This window comes from Bacillus rossius, chromosome 2 (genome assembly GCF_032445375.1).
Source record: "Bacillus rossius redtenbacheri isolate Brsri chromosome 2, Brsri_v3, whole genome shotgun sequence".
Taxonomy (NCBI): domain Eukaryota; kingdom Metazoa; phylum Arthropoda; class Insecta; order Phasmatodea; family Bacillidae; genus Bacillus; species Bacillus rossius.
Window position 1 is genome coordinate 29990325 of NC_086331.1, and position 22121 is coordinate 30012445.

The window sequence follows — 22121 nt, forward strand, 5'->3', positions numbered from 1 at the left end:
GATAACCCGTAGCCAATGGAAGATGTTATTTAAATGTAACTTTTTGCAGTCTGGTCTTTTGCCAAACAAAAATATACTACAATCAGTGGGAATTATTTTGAAGATACCTAAAAAAAATTTGTTTCCAGACAGCATATGTGTTTTGCTTCATTGTATAGTACTGCTACAGTTCTGGTTAAATATTCAGCACAAATGCCTACTTCTGAAAGTAGGCACACACTTGCATACACTTTTGCACACACTTTTGCACACTTGCACAAACTTGCATGCACACTTGCACAAAATTTTGCACACTTTTGTACACCTTAAGAAAATGTTGCACACTTTTGCACACTTGCATATCTTTGGAAAATTTGGCACTTTTGCACGCTTGCATTCTTGCACATTTGCCCACTCGTGCATTCATGCATTCGCAACCTTGCACTCTTGGGCTCTTATGCTCTCGCATACTTGCGCACTTGCTTATGTGCGGTTGTTTCTTGGAGGCGGCGCCTCAAGCTATCCCCACTCCGGTGCCGTTGACGCGGGCGGTGATCGCTGGAGAAGCCTTGAGCAGGCTCCATGTGACGGTGTGCGGCTCAGGTTGAACCCTGCCATGCTGCAGGGATGGGTGGGTCATGGCAATAGGAACCCACCTGCGCCTGAGGCCACGCAGACTTGGGCAGAGGGCTTATTGTTGTGCACTGCGCCACGGGCAATCTTTGCATGAAAAAATTGTTCTTTCATGTACATATTATTATTGAGGACAACAATTTTTGAGCATTACGAAAATTCAGATCGCAGGAGGGGAATAGTTAGGTACGTGGTGGGGGAACCGTTAGAGTAGGAGAATGTGTTAGCGGCGATGCCACTCCAACGTAGGCGCTAGCGGTGGAATGGGAAGACGGCAAGCGGAGATGGGGATAGGTACGTAGTAGAGCACGCTCTATGCTAGTTTTAACAGCTGGAAGGGGAGACGGCAGGGGAGAGTTAGAAATGACGCAGCAGTGATTCTACGGGATTCTCGTAACACTGTTTGTGTTTGTCTACTCCACAATTGACGCTGCCATATTTCTTTTATTTAATTTAAAGAATCTACAATTTATTTATTTGTGTGGAAAAGAGTTATTGATTTGTGCAATTGAGTTAGTAACTATCATTCATTTTTATGTGGATGGTTTGATCAAAAATGAAAATAATTTATCTCTATCCATACCTAAAAAACAGGTTTCACTTCTGTCATGTGTGTGGGACTTCACACGCACAATTTTTTTTATTATTTCCTTAATATTTGTGTTTAAGCATACATCACAGAATGTTGACCATTGCTTGTGGTGGTTTCAGAAGTCGAGAGGTACCTTTGGCCTGATATTTGACATTGACGGTGTGCTGGTGCGAGGCAGAATGCCACTTCCTGGTGCTGAAAAAGCATTCCAGCGATTGGTGGATAGCCATGGAAAGTTTATTTTCCCCACTGTTTTTGTGACAAACTCGTGTTATGGCTCACCTGCGAAAAAAGCTCAGCATTTGTCACAATGGCTGAAAGTAAAGGTTAGTACATTATTATATTACAACTTGCAAGATGAAAGAAGCATTCTTTTTCATTTGATACTGTTTGATGACTTCTTCTCGTATGGGTCATGGTTGCTACTCTACCATAGGGGACCTGGCCTCTGGAGTAAACTGATTCTTTTTCCCAACACAGATTAAAAATCACTTGAAATAATATCATTTAAATATATGCTCACTCATGTGGACTTTTGAGGATGTAAGGAATCTTAACAGAGTCAAACTATGTCTTAGCAGTAACAAAACATGGCTGCGTATGGCAGTTTCATCGGCACTAGTGCACATACCGGATTACACATTCACTAGAAATGATAGGTTAGGCAGACTGTCAGGTGGCGGTGTGGTGACTATGTACATTACAGTCTTAGCACAAAAGTGATTAAAATAAATTACATTTACTTTTGACTAGAACAAATGTGGGTTGAAATACAAAAAGGTACGTATGAAAGTAGTAGGGGTATTGATGGTGGTGGTAGTGTACAAACTGCCAGATGTATCATACAAAGAATTCAAGTTGTTAAAGACATTTTTAGAAAGCACATATAATATGTCTAGGAGATTTTAATGTAAATTTACTAAATAAAACAACACCAGACAGAAAATATATCAAAAATAGTATTATAAAATGCAGCTTTAAAATAATGGTAATGGTATCTATATTATTAACATCATACTCTAAACCACTGATTTGTTTAGTAATTATAATTATATTACACCAAGGTTTTATGCATACGACAATAATTTTTTGCTATTTACTGAAAACAATCTTGTCTCTATATGTTATTGTTTCTCAGCACCTACTTATAGGTGAAACAAATATCCAAGATGCTGTTAACAGTAAATCAACTTAAAATTATTCTACAATCAAATACAATGTTTTAATTAGGAACTGACCCTTACACTTACCTGTATTCACAATAAAGTGAAAGCATTAAATACTCTTTTTGTACATATATTTGTGAAGCACGTGCTACTGACAGTGACAGGAAAAAAAATCCATGGATTATGCTGGAAATTATAAAAAAAAATTAAAGAGAGGTATAATGGAAATAAATTATACAGAAATACACAATTATAAGATCTATTCAATAACACAAAACACTGTAGTTGATGTTCCATGCAAAGTTAGAGGGCTGCTTCCAGTCAGGTAGTATAATTCAAGCAAAAACTTTGTAGAATAATCAAATGGAGGAATACTTTTCTATGCCTCAAATCACAACTGTGCAAGGGGGTCACATTTTACAACATCAACCAAACTACACAAGAGTATTAAAAACTGTGAAAGGTTCATCATCACTTTAGTGTATAAACTACTTATTCCAATCCCAGAACATTTACAGAAACCTATTGAAATTAATGACTTCATTGTAAAATCGAACAGAGTTAGACAGCAGTCCCCTTTAGACCATCCGGAAAGATTCTTAATAGTAATGAAAATAAGCTTTTCTGTTTTAAACCATTATTGTTAAAAGGTATTTACAATACAATCAATGGAAATGATTTGATATAAATGTGGTAAAACTATGTACACCCTAGTGTGTCATCACCAGTAACGACATAGTATCATTCAGTCACTGTTTCCTGAAAAATGGAAGTTATCAAAAATAAGACTCATTGTGCAAGTTAAAACCCATTAGATTACAGACACCTTAGACAGGTCAATATTTTACCTGTTATTTCTAAATTCTTTCAAAAAGTGATACAAGCCCAGTTGGCGGAGTATCTAAACACAAAATATTTATGCTATGAAAAACATGGCTTTTGTCTCCAACACAGCACAATGCACGAGAACTACTCTTTTAGACATAATAAATATTTATTTACAAAACAATGGATAGGTCTAAAAATAAAAATCTTAATTCTGTTAGGCTTCTTGAAAGCTTTTGACACCATTAGACATATGAAGTTTTTGAATAAGTTTACCAGTACTGGCTTATTGACAAGTGCTGTTACATGGCTTACAAATTACCTAATTAACCGTTCTCATTTGGTAAAAAAGAAACAATTGATGAGAAAAAGAAATCTTATATAAAAGTTAATACTGCTGGAGTTCTGCAAAGATAAATATTAGGACCTATTTTATTTTTTATTTATGTGTGGGACCTTTCACTGCAACAAAAATATACCTAATTTTGCATGGATATGTGGATCATACACAACTGTTTATATTGTGTGTCCCAATTAACTTAACATCTTTGGTTGATAAAATTAATGAAGTTCTTCTGAGAGTTTACATGTGGTTCAGCAAAACGAACCGAAAATTGAACTCCAGCAAATGCTTGTTTATGAAATGGGTGGAGTGGGGTGAATGAATGAGCCTGTACACGTGCTGACAAAAATAATACTTAGAATAAGATTTGAGCGTTAAAAATAAATAAAACCTTTTTTTAAAAATAAAAATATATAAATTAGGCAGCTTTTTTTTTTACTTTTGCAGAAAATACAAGTTTAAAAAATAAAATAAAAACTTTAAATATATTAGTGTATGTAAAAAAACAGGTTTTTGCATACACTTTTTGCTTTGCATAAGTTAGTATTCAACTCAATCTGTAAACAGTTAACTAAAATGTAACTATCTTATTTTAGATAAGTGAGGAGCAGGTGGTAATGGCCTACTCTCCATTGAAGATGTTTCAGCAATATTTTGACCAACAGGTCTTTGTTTGTGGCCAAGGACCAGTTTATGATATAGTGAAAGAAATGGGTTTTAAAAAAATAAGTACCATTATGGACTTAAGAAAATCTTTTCCTTTTTTGGATGCTGTTGATCACCAACTTCAAAAGGCACAGGTATGAAACATTAGTGCTTTGGAATGATTTCTGTATGTGATAATGTATCTCCTGCTCCCAGATGAAACAATTTTAGTTGGTTAACACTTTTTTTTTTTTTGCAGCTTGTGTAATTAGTGTTGCTTTTACTGAAATTTTTTTTATCATATTGTGAGAGTTGGCAATCCTGACAACAAGTGAGTGAGAGAGGAAGTAGTGTGGAGGATGTGTTTTGGAAGCATGGTAGAGAGTTGAGTGTAGAACTGAAGATGTTGGAATTGTAAACGTAGTGAATAAAGAGTTTGGTGCTAAGTGGGATATCATTATTTATAATATTAACAGGTTATGGGCCCAGATACGTAAATGTATTAGGTGAATACTGTTGTGTTGAGGAACCTAGCGCGCGCTCAAATTTATCAAAATGGCAGATAAGGTCGAGACGAGCAACATTCAGAAGTTTGACGGGAATAATTTTTCACAGTGGAAATTCCAAATCGTGTGTGCTCTTAAGGCAAAAGGATTGTTTGACGTTGTGAATGGGACGTCTAAAAGGCCGGCAGATGAAGAAAAGCAGGAAACTTGGTTAAGAAGAGACGCAAATGCTATGTTTGTATTGACTTCTGCAATGGAGTTCAAGCAAATAGCTATCATTGAAAATTGCTCTACATCATTTGAAATTATGGAAAAACTTAACTCTGTTTACCAACAAAAGTCCGAGTTTAGTAAAATGGCATTACTGGAGAAATTTCACCGTCTCAGGTTGGAGCCAGATGATTCCATAATTACTTATATTTCTAAGGTAGAAACGTTAGCGAAGCAAATCAGAGAGGCTGGTGAGAGTATGTCAGAGACTGCCATTGTGACGAAAATATTAAGTACACTTCCGGAAAAATATAGAAATTTTCGTCAAGCCTGGCTGTCTACAGATGAAAGCAAACAAAACATACATAACCTTACCACCAGGCTTCTTGATGAAGAAGCTAGCCTGACGGTATCAGACGAGAGGAGTTCGGAATCGGCTCTAGCAGTGGCAAGATTCAAGAATAGGAGAAGCATTACCTGTTATAACTGCGGAAAGGAGGGGCATATAGCCCGCAGCTGTAGAGAACCTTCTCAATACAAGAACAAGTTTCATAATGCCAATAGATACAATGACAAGAGTGCCTTCTTTACAGTGGTGAATGAAGAAGAGGCCTGCATAGTGGATGAGAAAATTTACTGGACCATGGACAGTGGGGCTTCGTGTCACATGACATTTATTAGAGACATTTTGGAAAATTTTGTAGCTGTAAATGATACTGTAAGCCTGGGAAACAGTGCAACGCTTGAAGTGAAAGGGATGGGAGATGTCAGGATTGAAAAAAGGGTGAACAATGCTTGGATCAATGGTACTATTACCAATGTACTGTATGTTCCAGAATTACGAAGAAACCTACTGTCAGAAGGGGTCATCACAATTAAAGGTATGAGAATAGAAAAATCAGGCATGCATGTTCAAGTTTATAATCATAGTGAACTTGTAGGTGTTGGTGTAAGAGGAGAGAATAACCTCTATAACATGAAATTTAAGACCTTGAAGCCAGTTAACAGGGAAATTAATGTCGCTCAAAATGAGTTTCAACTTTGGCATGAACGGCTCGGACACATTAATGTTAAGTACTTGAGTGAAGTTCCTAAGGTTGTTGATGATGTGAGTTTTAAGGGCAAGCAAGATTTTGTTTGTGAAGGATGTATATATGGCAAGCAGCACAAACTGCCCTTCTCTCGAAACATGGTTAGGTCCTCACAGCCAGGGGAAGTGATTCACTGTGATTTATGTGGACCAATGCCTGTACCCTCAGTTCGTGGTTTCAAGTACTTTGCAATATTTAAGGATGACCATTCAGGCTTTGAGTTTGTAAGATTCTTAAGGCATAAAAATGATGTGCTATTCCAATTAAAGCAAGTGATTAGAATATGTGACACCAAGTTTGGACATAGTGTGCAGCGATTGAGAGTGGATAACGGTACAGAGTTCATCAACACTGAGTTTCAAGAGTATCTCTCAGAAAAGGGAATTGTGCTTGAAAGAACTGCCCCGTATACTCCTGAACAAAATGGCAGGATCGAAAGAGAAAACAGAACTGTAATGGAAAGTGCAAGATCTATGATGCACTCCAGGAATGTGGCTCAGTACCTATGGGCCGAGGCAGTAAACACAGCTGTTTATCTCTTGAATCGAACACCAACCTCGGGCTCCTCTGAAACACCATATGAGAAATGGACAGGGAAAAGGCCCTCACTAAAACATGCTCGAATTTTTGGAAGTCAGGCATACGTATTGGTACCATCACAATGTAGGGATAAATTGGCAGCAAAAAGCAAGAAAATGATCTTTGTTGGATATGATGGAGAATCAACCAATTACAGACTATATGATCCTGTGACAAGAAAGATAACAGTGTCAAGAAATGTCATATGTGAAGAAAAATTTACTCAACCTACAGATACTAGAAGTAGTGCTGGTAAGATTACAGTCGAGAGTGAGGACATGGCCGCTAACCAAGAGATGTCTCCAGAAATTGATGAACTACGATCTGAAGATGAGGATCCATTTATTGGCTTTGAAATACCTGAGGGAAACAAGGATGGGAATGAACAAGAGACCATAGATAGTGAACTGGTGACGGACATAAGATCTAAACGACAAACTCAAGTACCTAAGAAACTTATGGACTATGAACTCTATCAGATAGAAGCACTAACTGTTGGGCAATACCCCTCATCTTCAAACCCCAAGACTTTTGAAGAAGCGATGGAAAATGGGTGGGAGAAGGCAATAAAGGAAGAAATTGAAGCTCTAAATGAAAATAAAACTTGGGAACTTGTTCCTGTGCCAGAGGGGATGAATATTATAGACAGCAAGTGGGTCTTCACTGAGAAGACTGTAGATGGAAAAGTGGAGAAGAAAGCGTGATTAGTTGCCAGAGGATGTTTTCAAGAGGCTACTGAAGATCTTTATGCTCCTGTTGCTCGAATGTCCACCATACGAGTTCTATTGGCAGTTGCTGTGGAAAAGGACCTGATTATTAAACAATTGGATGTGAAGTCAGCATTCCTCAATGGGACATTGAAAGAACCAGTGTATATGCATGTTCCCAAAGGTGTTAGTAGTTTCGGTGTTTCAGGTGTATTAGAGTCAAAGGAAGAGCATGTAGTTGTATGTAAATTATCTAAGGCTTTGTATGGTTTGAGGGAAGCACCCAAATGCTGGAATGCAACATTAAATGATGCACTCTCATCTCTTGGGTTCAAACGTTCAAGTGTTGACTCATGTCTCTATTTGAGTGAGAGTGCATACTTACTGATCTATGTTGATGATATATTGATTGTGTATAAGGATGAAGAGGTTGTGTTTAACATTGTCTCAAAATTGAAGAGTAGGTTTAAGTTGAAGGAATTTCATGATAATAATCACATTGTTTTCTTGGGTATCCAGATTGACAGGATTAAGGGGGGTTTTGTCTTAAGCCAGGGCAGTCTGATTGAGAAAGTGCTTGACAGGTTTAATATGAAGGATTGTAAGCCATGTTCAGTGCCCATGGAGCCTAAGTTGAATCTTAGTACATCAAGTGTAAGTCAGGTGTGTGAGGCCCCATATAAAGAACTGTTAGGTTGCTTGATGTATATTATGTTGGGCACTAGACCAGATATTAGCTTTGCTGTTGTGTACTTTTCAAGGTTTCAAAACACATTTGATTATACTATTTGGAAGCACTTGAAAAACATACTGAGATACTTGTCTGGAACACGACATTTTGGGCTGGTATTCTTGAAGTCAGATGAGGTTAATGGTCAGATCAGTGCATATGTTGATTCAGATTATGGTAATGACATCTCTGATCGTAAAAGTGTTACTGGGTATACCGTTTTCTTCCACAACAAGTGCATAGTGTGGAGGTCAAAGAAGCAAGGTATTGTAAGTACAAGCAGTAGTGAGGCTGAGTATGTAGCAATGTCTGAGTGTATTAAGGAGTGCAAGTACATTTTTCAGTTACTCCAGGAAATAGTGACTGAAAGGTGTACCCCGGTTGTCCTATTTGATGACAGTCAATCTGCCATAAAGATGGCAAGTACATGTGAGACCAGAAGAAGTAGGCACATAGACATCAGGTACCATTTTATACGTGAGGAAGTTCAGAATGGTAATGTGAAGTTAATGTATGTAAAATCAGATGAACAGGTGGCAGATGTGTTGACAAAAAGTCTAATGAAACAAAAGTTTGTGAAATTCAGAAAAGAGCTAGGTGTCGTAGATGTGCAGGATTGGGAGAGGGTGTGAGAGTTGGCAATCCTGACAACAAGTGAGTGAGAGAGGAAGTAGTGTGGAGGATGTGTTTTGGAAGCATGGTAGAGAGTTGAGTGTAGAACTGAAGATGTTGGAATTGTAAACGTAGTGAATAAAGAGTTTGGTGCTAAGTGGGATATCATTATTTATAATATTAACACATATTCATTATGCCAAGCAACACTTTTAAACTCATTATTGTGTTTTATTTACTTTTTCTTATCTTGTTACTGTTTTATGGAGACTATTAGAAGCAATTTGGTACACAAAATTCCTTCATGTGCCCTTTTGGTAAAAAGAGGCTACATTTCGCAACATAGCAGTTTGGTTTTGTGATAACAGAGAACAGCAATTGCGTAGCTAATTATTATTGACGGAACTTGTGTTGGGGAATGTTGGGTGTTGTTGCAAGATAGTGGTAAAACAGAAGTGTGCTTTTGCAGGGACAGAAGTTGAGCACAGCCAAAGTAGAGTTAATTGGCAGTCGTTCTACTGAGAAAAAAATTCTTGTAATATATCTTATGTACAGGATTGCAGGAGAAAGAGAGCTTAATTTATTTTGCTATTGTTGTTTGCTTTTAAATTAACTCTTCTGGGAACCCTGCTTAATATATGTTTTAGCTCATGTTATATCTTACTGCTTTAAGTCAACATTAACATAGCCACTGGCTCATTGACTCCATTGTATTGGTCATGTGAAACTGTGAATTGTTACACAAAATTGTTTTTCTGTTGAGGAAAAGATTTTCGTAATTGCCTCCTATGAAGGTTTTGTTAGCTGGTATACATGTGCTTTATGAGTATGACACTAAAGATGTAAGAGTAAACAATTGTTTACAAAAAAAAAAGCATAAAAGTATAAAAACTTCAGTAATCCTAAAGAATATCCAAATGCTTACATAATTTAATTTTAATTTATGTCTGTGCCTGGAGTGGAAAGCAGGTATGTGGCTGTTCTACTGTACAATGGCCTTTGTTAGGCACATTAATAAGTAGATATTACCATGACTACAATTTTGTAAGCCATATAAATTTATGCCAATTTGTGCAAGAACCTTTACCTTTTTACCTTTGGTTTTCAATTTAAGCCTGCTTGCCACTGCTGTAGTGATATCTGTAGTGTTTATGTAACCAACCACTCTCTGTAGACTTATAGCTTTAGTTTTATCCAACTTTAACAAATAAATATTCTACATTTGGCTGGGGTGGTTGGTCATTGATACAAATTGGTTGGTCATTGATGTAAATATTTGTAAGCATAAAATTACTTTCTTTTTGTTCATAATTTAATTGGTAGTTACTTAATTTTTTTATGTTAGGTTAACTTGAATTCCATTTCCTAAACAACAATAACAGTAAAATAGTAGTAAAACAATTTACAGAAAGCTCCGTAAATGATTTCATATAGCACAGTCTTTTGCATCCTCAGGCAAATGTCTGTTTTTTTGTAGGAAGTCTTCAAATAAAAAAAATATTACTCATTAGGTAGTTTATGCAATTATAGCTTGTAGATCAAAATGTATTTTTTCAGGGGGACTTGTGTTTGTTTACTTTGTGATATTTGAATGTCAGATATATTTTTTTGGCTAAGGTTACTTTTTTCAATCATATTTTTACCACCCAGCCCAATAGTGTTCATATAAGTGGTTTATGCAACTGTTTACAGAATTAATATTGTCCATATTATTTATAGTGTGTTTTCTGCAGCCCGGAGTGAGTGATGTCAGGGATGAGCATGATTTTCCACAAATCAAAGCTGTACTTTTAGTTGGAGAACCTTTGGCATGGGAAACAGCCTTGCAGCTTCTCATTGACTTGTTAGTGACGAATGGTCTTCCGTCTCATGCCCCTACAATGGATCACTACCCTCATATTCCACTGCTTGTGTGCAACATGGATCTTCAGTGGATGGCGGAAGCATGCATGCCGAGGTGAACTGTTTGGTTGGTTTTTGTGTTTTAAGGAAATTTTGTATTTTTTTGCATGAGACTTGGTGTTTCTTAGAATTGATACATGATGCTGTCACTAGCATTTTGTTTTTTATTTTTTGTAACTTTGTCAATTACAAATGGTAAGAATATAAATCAGTATTATAGATAATGTTTTCCCTACAAAATAACTTCACATGAAAGCATAAGAAATATTTTCATAGCAGACAATTTACTTGTGTAAGTTAAAGTTGCAGATTCAGTTTTTTATATTATCGAGTGCATTTTATCCCTTTATGAAGTGTTATTTTATATCTATATGATAAGACATTTTGGTCTCTTGTGTTAATCATCTTATTGGAAGATTGATTATCCTCGAAAACCACCACAGGTTTAATGCTTACATTACGTGTCTCTTCAAGTAACTGAAACACATATTTGCAATCCTGGATACATTCAGATACAGCAACATACTCAGCTTCACTGCTGCTTAAAGAAACATTATTCTCTTTCTTGTTCCTCCAAACAACACAGCTACCAAACAACTTTAAACAATACTCCGTCACATTTCTACGGTCCTCATTGTCATTAGCAAAGTCTAAATTACCTATGCACACAATGTAATGCCAATTTTGTTTTCTTTGACAAGTACTAAGCTAAAGTTTCTGGTACATTTCAGGTATCTCAACACTTTTTTAAGCGTTTCCAGTGTATTTCACCGTAATAATTTTGGAATCAAGGGAAGTAAATGACAGCAAACCTCAAATCTTGTCTACTACCTATCAATATGTACATCAACTTTCCAAGCAATTCTTTCTATGGGAACTTAACACAGATCATTTGCAGAACCTTTTCTACTGAGAATTACATCTGACTCCAATGGTTTACAGTCTGTCAGATTGAACTGAGTTAGGTCAAAACTTTATCAATCAACTGTTTTGGATTAGTGTTACCTTGTTCTCTGTCATTTACATTGTTATCCCCAAAAATGTATTATTTATTTGTAAGTTTTTATCACATGCCCACCAATAGCCGAGGACTTTAACGGTGGGCACGACAGATACTGACAAGGTCACAATGGTCATTACAGAAACAAGCACACTCCCACACATCGGTACCGAGAGCAAGCAAGCACTTCTTGAGGAGAATCTGCAACAGTAGGCACATCTGCAATTAGCCAACATATGCAAGGCGAGAGCACTACATACCTGCAGTGACCAAAACAAAATAGAACAAGTACAAACATATATAACTGAAAACAATGTATAAAAATATACAGATAGAAAATAAACACAATGACTGTAAGAAAACAATTAAAAAAAAGAACAATAATCAAATCAGCCCAATCATCTCTAGATTCTTTCATCTTGAAAGACCTCATTAACTAAGTCTACACAATTAAATACATCATCATCAGAAACTATAATATCATCAACGTTAATGACAATATGATACACTCTTGAAATACAAACATGCATTTACAGTAGATCTACTAAAATTCAACTTAACTAGAAAAATAATTGAGTTTCTCATTTCATCTCTTAGGGACTCCCTCAGACAATGCTTTAATAGTTTACGTACTGGAACACATTTGTCTCTTAATTGGTTAGTCTCACTAGAATGTCTTAACTACGTTTCCTGAGTCACTGTTTCTTGGCCTAGCTCCTTGAATAATACTTTCTAGGACATCCAATTGCAACATTTTGCAAACTCTTCTCAACTAAAGCCAGAAGAATTCTAACAACTGAAGCAAACAGATCTTCAGTCACATTCTGAAAACAACCTCTTGCCGCTAATCAAGCTTTTTCCACTATTATGACAAACATAATTTTTTCTGTGAAGACCACTTACTATTTGTTGTTACCTTCCAGGTTGACGTGGTTAATCAACCCAGAATAGTAACAAGTTTATGATATACTTGAAAAATTTAAGAGCTAATCCTCAATGAATTTTAGTAGATTAGTAATTTTAAGTTAGTCTTTTCACAAAAGTTTGGATAAGTAATTTTATCAATAGAATAATTTAAGAAAAATTTAAGAGCTAATCCTCAATGAATTTTAGTAGATTAGTAATTTTAAGTTAGTCTTTTCACAAAAGTTTGGATAAGTAATTTTATCAATAGAATAATTTTTTTCTGCTAAAAATTTTCAATGAAAGAATTTTTTGCACTGTCTTTTGTTTTATTATGTTCAAAACAACACATTGATCCAGGTGATTTTCGGCACATATTCACTGTAGCTTATCGCTCGATTATAAATAAAAATGGAAATCCATTAGTTAAGCCTTACAAAGTTGAAAATAAAGGGAAGCAACCCTGTGGGTCAACCAGCCAACCACAATACAGAACCAGGTACATGACCATATAAAGAAAGTGCGTTTCTAACATTTGTTCCCTTGAAATTTTGAAGGTAACATCACACCACAACATGGCTCGTCTTGATTGGCTGGCGAGACAGCGCCCAGCGAAAGCTCTAGTTCTTAGCTGCACAGTTGTGCATCTACGTGCTGGGTTTTCCCAACGACGGACTAACTTGAGGCATGAAAAATAACTTGCTGGCACTTGCTGTCACAGCCTCACTAATCAGAAGATACTTTAAAATTGTAAAAACATAATTAATATACATATTTATTGTTTCTGACCGACAAAATATACTGAATAAAATTTAAAAAAAATTCATCTTTATGCAAAACCTAACCAAAATTAATAATTGATATTGAGCACAAACAAAATGCCTTAAATGCCAATACATACTAGAATAAACATGATTATATAATAATTATGAGACATGAAGAAAACATCAGCAACATAACATATTTTCAGTTAGTGTTATTAGTAGCAGGGGGCAGGAATTATGCTATGCTTCAATATCTATTAAATTAATATTTTTAGGAAGTTGAACAAATTCCCATGTTTTATTTTCTTCTAATGCATTGATTTAATCTTTTAATACCACCATCCTTTTCCTAGTAAAATATCCTTCAGCAGAAACTAGGTTATGTCTCATTTCTGGTATAAACATGACATCACTGATGATAGCTTTTGTCCTCTCTCTTTTAGTGCCAAGTTAACAGCAGTCTCATTTACCTAAAAAAAACTTGCAAAAAATGCCTTTCATAAATGTCATATGGCAGGATGCTCCACTGTCCATCGTATAATTTGTCTCATTACTCATATCATGTATTGAATGACTTACCATAAAACCTGTTATGTCATTTGTAAAAATTCTGCTTTTAGCTGGTAGTCTGCTGGATCTCGGGTGCCTGCAGTTCCTTGCTATGCGACCTTCTTCTCGACAATTTTAACACATGACATTTCTTCTTTTGGGAGTTAGTACCTTCAAACATTAAAAGTTGATTCTCGGTTCTGTCACGTCGTTAACGTTGTGACTTCATCCAGTAACCAAACTGTGAAGTTATGTAATGTTTGTTTACATTAAACTGTTGACAACCAGGCTTAATGAAAAGTCTATTTTCAGATAATGTACTTAATATCTTCTTTATAACTGCAGTTTCAGTCGTACTTTCTCCCGCTTCTCTAATTAATTTGCCAGATTTCAACTGATGAAAACGTTCTATCTGTAGTAGGACCATTTTTGAGTTATTTCAAAAGACATTTCGTGATTTTCAACTTATATAATCTGGGAGAAGCCCATGGCAGATGTCAAGACAAACATGGTTTTAGCATCATCCACTATCCATATCTCAAATTATTTCTGATCTTCAGGTTTTATACTCTTACCTTATGCAATATTATATAAACCTTTGTCCTTCAGAGCACAAGTTATTTAAAATTTACGCGGCGGATAGTTATTACCATCATATTTATTCATTCTACCAAAATCTAAACGTTGTGCAATTATGCTTTGCAATGTACACAACGAACTGTAACAAATCATTTTAAAATAGCAGTTTCTCAGCATCTGTGCCCATACCTTGTTAACTCTTGGGTTTCTTCTTTAAACATACACAGTTTACCACAACACGTTCATTACATGTTTTCACTTAGCACATCACTGTAAAATTAAACTAATCACGTCACCTACCCCATGATATAAGCCAACAACCGTAGCCTTCAATACTATGAGTACCACCTTAATAGAATTGAACTCGGTAAATATGTATTGTACGGATTAGCGCCAAAAAAAATCGTACAAATATGAAATAACTTTCATTTTATGCTATCTTACGTCCTCTTTTCAGAACCGCCTGCGGAGATAAAAAATTACAATTACTTTTGGAGATATCGAATTTTTTAATATTCATTTTTTGGCGATTTTTTTAAAAAAAAATTTTAAAAATCCGAAAATACCTTTATTCTGTGCTCTTTAACTTCCTCTTTTTATTAAACCCGGCGGAGATTAGAAATTCCAAATACTTTAGAAGATATGGAATTTTTTAATTTTCATGTTGTGCACTGATGCGGCGTTCAGCGGGAAGCCTACGATTCACACATCCTTCTGGACATACCCGAATACTCACGTTGGCAAGCCATTTTTCTTAAAATTAGCAAGAAGTAATTAAAAATACTTTAAAACACTGTGGATGGTTGGTTATATTAGGTAAGTATAGCTACATTAAAAAAACTGTAAAATCATTTTATGGTTGCTTAGCAAATAACTTTTTAATATGTAGCTATCCAGCGCTAGGAAACCGTTTACATGATTTCACAGTATTTTTAATGTAGCTATCCTAACCAAATCAACCATCCACAATGTTTTGAAGTATTTATAATGTAGCTAACATAACCTAATTGACCATTAGTTTTCATGAGTTGCATATTTATTTACAATAAAAAAAATAAAAAAAACCGAAGATGCACGATCGGGCGTTTGCCTCTCGTCTGTTGAAAGAAGGCTTGCCAACGTGAGTATTTGGGTATGTCCAGAAAGATGAGTGAATCGTAGGCTTCCCGCGTTCACCATTGTTGCTTGTTTACAAGTATGATTTTTTTTTTTCGCGACGTAGTTGAACGACTACATCACGTAAAAAGAAAATTACGTCAGTTCCTACTGTTCATCCTTTTTCCCGGTTTGTTAGGTCAGGTCAGCTACATTATAAATACTTTAAAACTAAACAACTATTAAAATTAATTTTTATTATTTTTAATGTCCGTTCAGTTTCAAAGTATTTATACTGTAGCTGACCTGACCTAATCTACCTTTGTCCCGTTTTGTTAGGTCAGGTCAGTTACATTATAAATACTTAAAACTATACAAGTAAAATTAATTGATATTACTTTTAATTTCCGTTTATTTTGAAGTATTTATCATGTAACTAACCTTACCTAATGGAAAATTTCTGTTATTTAGGCATTCACGCGCACACGGCAAAATATAAAATGGCGTCTGTTGAATGATTACATAGGGCTTGTATTGCAAAATAAGAACGGCGATATCTCCAAAAGTAATTGGAATTTTTAATCTCCGCAGGCGGTTTTGAAAAGAGGACGTAAAAGAGCATATAATGAAAGTTATTTCATATTTGTACGATTTTTTTTGGCGCTAATCCGTACAATACATATTTACCTTGAACTCCTATACTCTTTCTATGTTATGTTTAAGTATCTCATTAAAAAATTTTCAGGGATATAAAAAATTGATTATTTTAAATTTGAATGCATAATGAACAGTAATGTTTGTTTAAAAAAAGTATTATTGTAAGTATTTCTGGTATTAAGCTGAGAACAGCGTCAATTATTTAGTATTGAAACTATAATATCATTCAATTGTATATATTATTTAAATTTGATGTCTACTTCGTAGTGATGATAATTTCCATCCTACCAACCTACGTAGTACCCAAAGGTGCTTCACTGTTTTTGTGACAAACTCGTGTTATGGCTCACCTGTGAAAAAAGCTCAGCATTTGTCACAATGGCTGAAAGTAAAGGTTAGTTCATTATTTCAACTTGCGAGATGAAAGAAGCATTCTTTTTCATTTGATACTGTTTGATGACTTCTTCTCGTATGGGTCATGGTTGCTACTCTACCATAGGGGACCTGGCCTCTGGAGTAAACTGATTCTTTTTCCCAACACAGATTAAAAATCACTTGAAATAATATCATTTAAATATGTGCTCACTCATGTGGACTTTTGAGGATGTAAGGAATCTTAACAGAGTCAAACTATGTCTTAGCAGTAACAAAACATGGATGCGTATGGCAGTTTCATCGGCACTAGTGCACATACCGGATTACACATTCACTAGAAATGATAGGTTAGGCAGACTGTCAGATGGCGGTGTGGTGACTATGTACATTACAGTCTTAGCACAAAAGTGATTAAAATAAATTACATTTACTTTTGACTAGAACAAATGTGGGTTGAAATACAAAAAGGTACGTATGAAAGTAGTAGGGGTATTGATGGTGGTGGTAGTGTACAAACTGCCAGATGTATCATACAAAGAATTCAAGTTGTTAGAGACATGTTTAGAAAGCACATATATAATATGTCTAGGAGATTTTAATGTAAATTTACTAAATAAAACAACACCAGACAGAAAATATATCAAAAATAGTATTATAAAATGCAGCTTTAAAATAATGGTAATGGTATGTATATTATTAACATCATACTCTAAACCACAGATTTGTTTAATAATAATAAAACATTGCACCAAGGTGTGTGCCTTGAAAGATGGAGATGCTGATATTTATGCCTTATCTAAATGAATGTGTTGTCATAGAAGTTTTTGTGTTTTCTTAAATTTCTACTAATTTAAGTAAAACTTTATATTTGGTTACGATAAAATTAGAGAAAATGGTCCAAAAAGGGCTACCACTTTCATTTTGATACCTACTGATATACCTGCTCACTTAAAATGGATAATTTTGTGTCACTTCTAAAAACATTCCTGAAAGTGATATGAATGTTCAAAATGCAAATAATCAGTTTTAGTTTTCCAAAACAAAAAGCAGTTAAAATGTCAGTTTTTTAATGGTGGTTGAAATATGGGCTACTTCTAAAAAAAAAATAGAAATTGATCACATAATTAATAAAAAAACCTATTTTTGTCCAAAAACTTTATTAATCTAAAAATTATTTATTAAAAAAGCAATTTCTTCATTTTTTACTTGTTGAAGTCACTGATGTGACTACCACAGATGTAATTTTCATTCTAGCACATTCGGAATGCGCCCAGCCTTCGCACTTGTAGCACTGAACCCACACTTCCCCTCTAACATCATCTGAAAAGAGTCCATCACAGGAAATGCATACTGCATTGTCATCACTAGGTTTATCCCCCAGAGGAACCGCTTACTGGTAATTGGTACTGTTGTCATCAATAGGAGGGTCCCTATGGTCTTCTTCCGAGTCCGACTTCTCTTGCTGGGCTTTTCTCCTTGGTTTTTTGGGTTGGCTTGGTGATTTTGGATACTTTCTCTTTGCTCAAACACCTGATTTCACTTTCACAATTTTCAGACTGTTTTTCAAGGCTGTACGCTTCACACTTTTGTTCAGTTCTTCTTTATAATGTGATCCAGTTATGATGTAAGTCTTGGAACACTTGCGACCATGATTGCTCGTTTTCTTTGCAATGATGGGCATCGGAGCAACATCATAAGGACTAACCCGTTTGGACGTTGGAGCTTGAAGGGCTGGTCGTTTATCCGGGGTGCTGAAATCTTGATGCTTACTTGTCGACAGTTGATATTTTTTGTGTGCAGTTGAAGGGTCAGGAAAATTTGACAGGAGGTGCTGCAAAAAGTATTGGGCTGCAAGTTTTATCAGCTTCCTGTGTAGAAGCCAAGAAATCACTTTCTGGGAAAATATTTATCAAGAGGATATATCCCCATTGATAGGAAACCATTTACAGCAATCTTTCCAGCTTGAACTTTCAAATGGGCTTTTCCAAAGAGCTCCATTGTGTCATTAGGAGTGACAATACGGTTAGAATGCCCTAACCATTTCCTAACTTCCTCACTGTAATGAGCCGTCAAAGGAGCCATGAAGCTCTTTTCTAGTGGCTGGAGTGTATGGGTCGAGTGAGGAGTGAGGTACACAGTGGTCACAGAGTTAGCCCTTGCCAAGTTAATCATTTCAATATTTCACACATGGCTGTAATGTCCATCCAATACAATCTTGGGCGCACTCACGCTAGCAATAACTGTGATAGTGCTACCTCTTTCTACAGATGTCAAAGCAGCCACTTTTTTTCCCCTTTTCTTGAAACGACTGAAGGATATTTGCTCTGAAATATTGTCAAATCTGTTTCATCACTTTGAAAACTCTTTCTGGGAGAAACTTGAATTTGTCGTACAGCTCTTCAAAAATATTTAAGAAGGTTTCAACATTTTTTTTGTTAAAGCAAATGGCTCTAGCAAAAGAGGTTCCACATGGTTTTCGTAGGAACCACCAATCTTTGTGTCTTTTCATGAAAATCAAGCCATGCCCTACCAGTTTCCTCAGAATCTTTCCAGGGTGTTTCCAGGCCATTGTGAACTGCTAATTCAGAAGCCAGACACCTCAAATCTTAGAGGGTGCAGCCAAAAAATTGGTTTTCCATGTTGAGCAAGTAATCCACAATCTCAAGTTCCAACTCTTTCCCTAAGAAAGTTTCCTGCACAGCTTGACTTGAGCAGCTTGTGCTGGCTCAACATCAAGTTTTTTACCCAAAGTTTGGAGAGTAGTTCTAGGAACATTGAAATTTTTATTTGCCTTCAAAGTTCCCATCTTGCGTTCACGAACTGCCTTGATGGCTTCTTCCATGTTGTCCGGGTCCTACTTCAACCTCGTGTTATTTTTTCATATTTTCCTTGGTTTTGGGCATCTTAAAAGCACTCCTTTTTTTTTTGCTATAAAACAGTTTTTTTTTACTAATTTAAATGTTACTCTCAATTAAAATTTTAATTTTGCTATTAATTCAAATCAATAATTTTTTTCGCATTTTTAATGTATTTAAAACTTTGCAATGACTGCATGGTCTAAAAACAGGCTACCATTGTTGGTCCAAAAATGGACTAGCCTGATTTTAGACCATCTCTGATAGCCCGTTTTTAGACCATCCAATACTTCAAGTTGACAGTCTCGGCAGCCATTACAAAACAAACAAATCAATCAAAACAGGTGCCTTGTATTAAGTTAATGTCATCTACTTTGACATGAGGTAGAAGTCACTTAACTGAATGATTAAGAAAGAGAGAAATTAAATTTCACCTACCCGGAAAAGTTTTGTGTTCTTCAAAAGTAGGTTTTCTGATAAAGCAATTTGCGCCAACGCACGTGGGTCAAGGGCTCACTGCTCTTCTCCCACTTCTTCATGTCCCATTCGCTGTCATTCTCGTGCCTGCACACAACCCCCTTCCCCCACTTTCAGCAAGTAGCTTGTATTTAGACCCTAGCCCATTTTTAGATCATTTTCTCTAAGAATCGATACATAAAAAATGTGATTATACTAGTTCCACAGAGTCTGTTTGGAAACAATGAGAGTCACATGGTACTTGTGTCTATCATAGACAACATCTGTGATGGAAGGATTCATTGTTGTGCATTAAGTAATTTCCTACAGAACTTAATGAAGTTTCTTGACACAAACTCAAGTTAAGTGCTTCAAATTTCTAGACAAATTTTTCTGTCACTGACTTGTTGGTATTGCCTGAAATAACTTGTGTAGTATATTGCGTGTGTTTAGAGATAGTTTAAAAATTGTTAAACCGTTTTGTATATACATGCTCTGTGAATGTTTTGTGTGTGGTATAGGTTTACTAACACTGGATTAAGGTACAATTGTATAAAAGCCCTGGTTTAAGGGGCTCCCAGGATTGTCATGTCCATTAAGAATTACGCACATCATTTTCTAATTTTTATTTATATTTCTTCCAGCAAATTATTTAATAGCATAGCATTTATCCTGTTGGGATTTCAACAAAGTGACAAAAGTTCCGTAACTCCTGCCAACATAAAAATAAAAAAAATTAAAAAACATAAAAAATCTAATAATTCTGTTGGATGTGAAGCTATAAGGGTCATTAATGTATAAACCGGAATTTGGTTCATTCGACTCAGATAGTGACAAGTGGCACAGTGCGCTAGGGAATCGGTGGTGGGAGAATGGAGAGGGGTTAGGCTTGCACATGGCCCTCACACTCACGTCCTTCATTCAATATTGCTATGAGTGAACAAAAATTACCTGCGTCAGTTGCGCAAACAAATTATTATCCATTTTCTTGCCAATGAAGGTGTAAAATCGTGTGAAATTTTGAAGAGACGCCAAGCACAGTTCGGTGATGCTACCCTGAGTAAAACCCAAGCATTAGATTAGGCCCAGAAGTTTCAAAATGGTTTTGATAAATTGGAAAATCAAAGCCTTAAATGGCTTCCGGCGACCAGTGTCAATGAAGACGATATTCAGGCTGTGCGTGAGCTTGTGGAAGGTCCATTGAAGGAAGCATTAGGAGGGGGGAGATTTGAAGACGACGCTGCGGTCAAGCAGTAGTGCACAATTGGCTTCTGGGGCATCCATCTTATTTTATTCACGAAGGTATCAAAAACTTTCTATCCAATGGAGAAAATCTATTTCTGTAGAAGAACGCTGTTTAGAAAAATAAGGCCATCCATTTTTATTTTTATAAATCAGCAATAAATCTGTATGAAAAAATTCCAGTTTATATTTGAATGTCCCTCGTATTACAGTAGCTAAAAAATTATATAATTACAAGGCAGACATGACGAGATATAATCTTTTAGTCACAGTTTTAAAAAGGTATGTGGTTTATTATATCTATACTCTGTACATGTTTTGTGTAGCAGTTGTTTAGTCAGTGATGTCATTGTGTTTCATTAAGTAGCAATATTAAAATTGTGTGTGCTATTTTATTGTGAATGTAAAAGCAAAAATATTTCCTGCTTTCATTTTAAATCTCCAATACTATGCTTGGGTTTGCCTGCTTTGTCATGCATATTTTAGGTACAGTTTATGATGTAATTAATCATTCGATTATAAACATAAATATTGTTGGATGTAAAATATTAAAAACAAGATTGTTTCAGATTTATCTGTACACTTTATTGACACTGCTACCAATATGTGTTACATCATACAACCAAACTAGCTAACAACCTTACTCGTAAGTGCACAAAAAAAACATACCATATACATTCCTAAGGGGGTCTGGTATTTTAGAACAGCCATGATCTGTGTAAGATGTTCAGTCACACATATTCCAACAAATATTACTAAATTTTGTATGGCTTACATGCTGAGGTTGAATGATAGCTTAAAGTTCCACTTAATGAGTCTACTGTCAGAATCACGATTCAAAGTACATTAAAGTCATGTTAAAATTATGTCATATGTGCAGACCACATGACCAGTTTATAAGTGATGAAACATTTGGCTGTTTTATTAGCCTCTGAACATAGGAGGAAGTCATAGAATCTATGTCATGACTTCATTGTTCTGTGAGCTTCTGTACCCATGGCCGATATTAGAGTGTGCTTTTAATGGGATTATTTGTGTAGCTTTAGTTACCTGGGAATCCTATATATTGCAGCTTTTTTAACAAATGTAGGTTTTAATTTCTCCATTAGCAATTGTATTTGCCTCG

At 35.6% G+C, this 22121-nt stretch overlaps 1 protein-coding gene across 4 annotated transcripts in view; it reads left to right on the forward strand.

Moving 5' to 3' along the window:
- LOC134529212 (haloacid dehalogenase-like hydrolase domain-containing 5) overlaps window positions 1-22121 on the forward strand; it is a 47274-nt gene that overhangs the window by 16846 nt on the left and 8307 nt on the right. For 3 of the 4 annotated variants that reach the window (XM_063363079.1, XM_063363080.1, XM_063363082.1), the window contains exons 2-4: window positions 1324-1530; window positions 4135-4338; window positions 10352-10575. In XM_063363079.1, coding sequence (XP_063219149.1) covers window positions 1324-1530; window positions 4135-4338; window positions 10352-10575 — 635 coding nt within the window. The remainder of the gene's footprint in view (window positions 1-1323; window positions 1531-4134; window positions 4339-10351; window positions 10576-22121) is intronic. The other variant, XM_063363081.1, reaches the window with a different exon arrangement.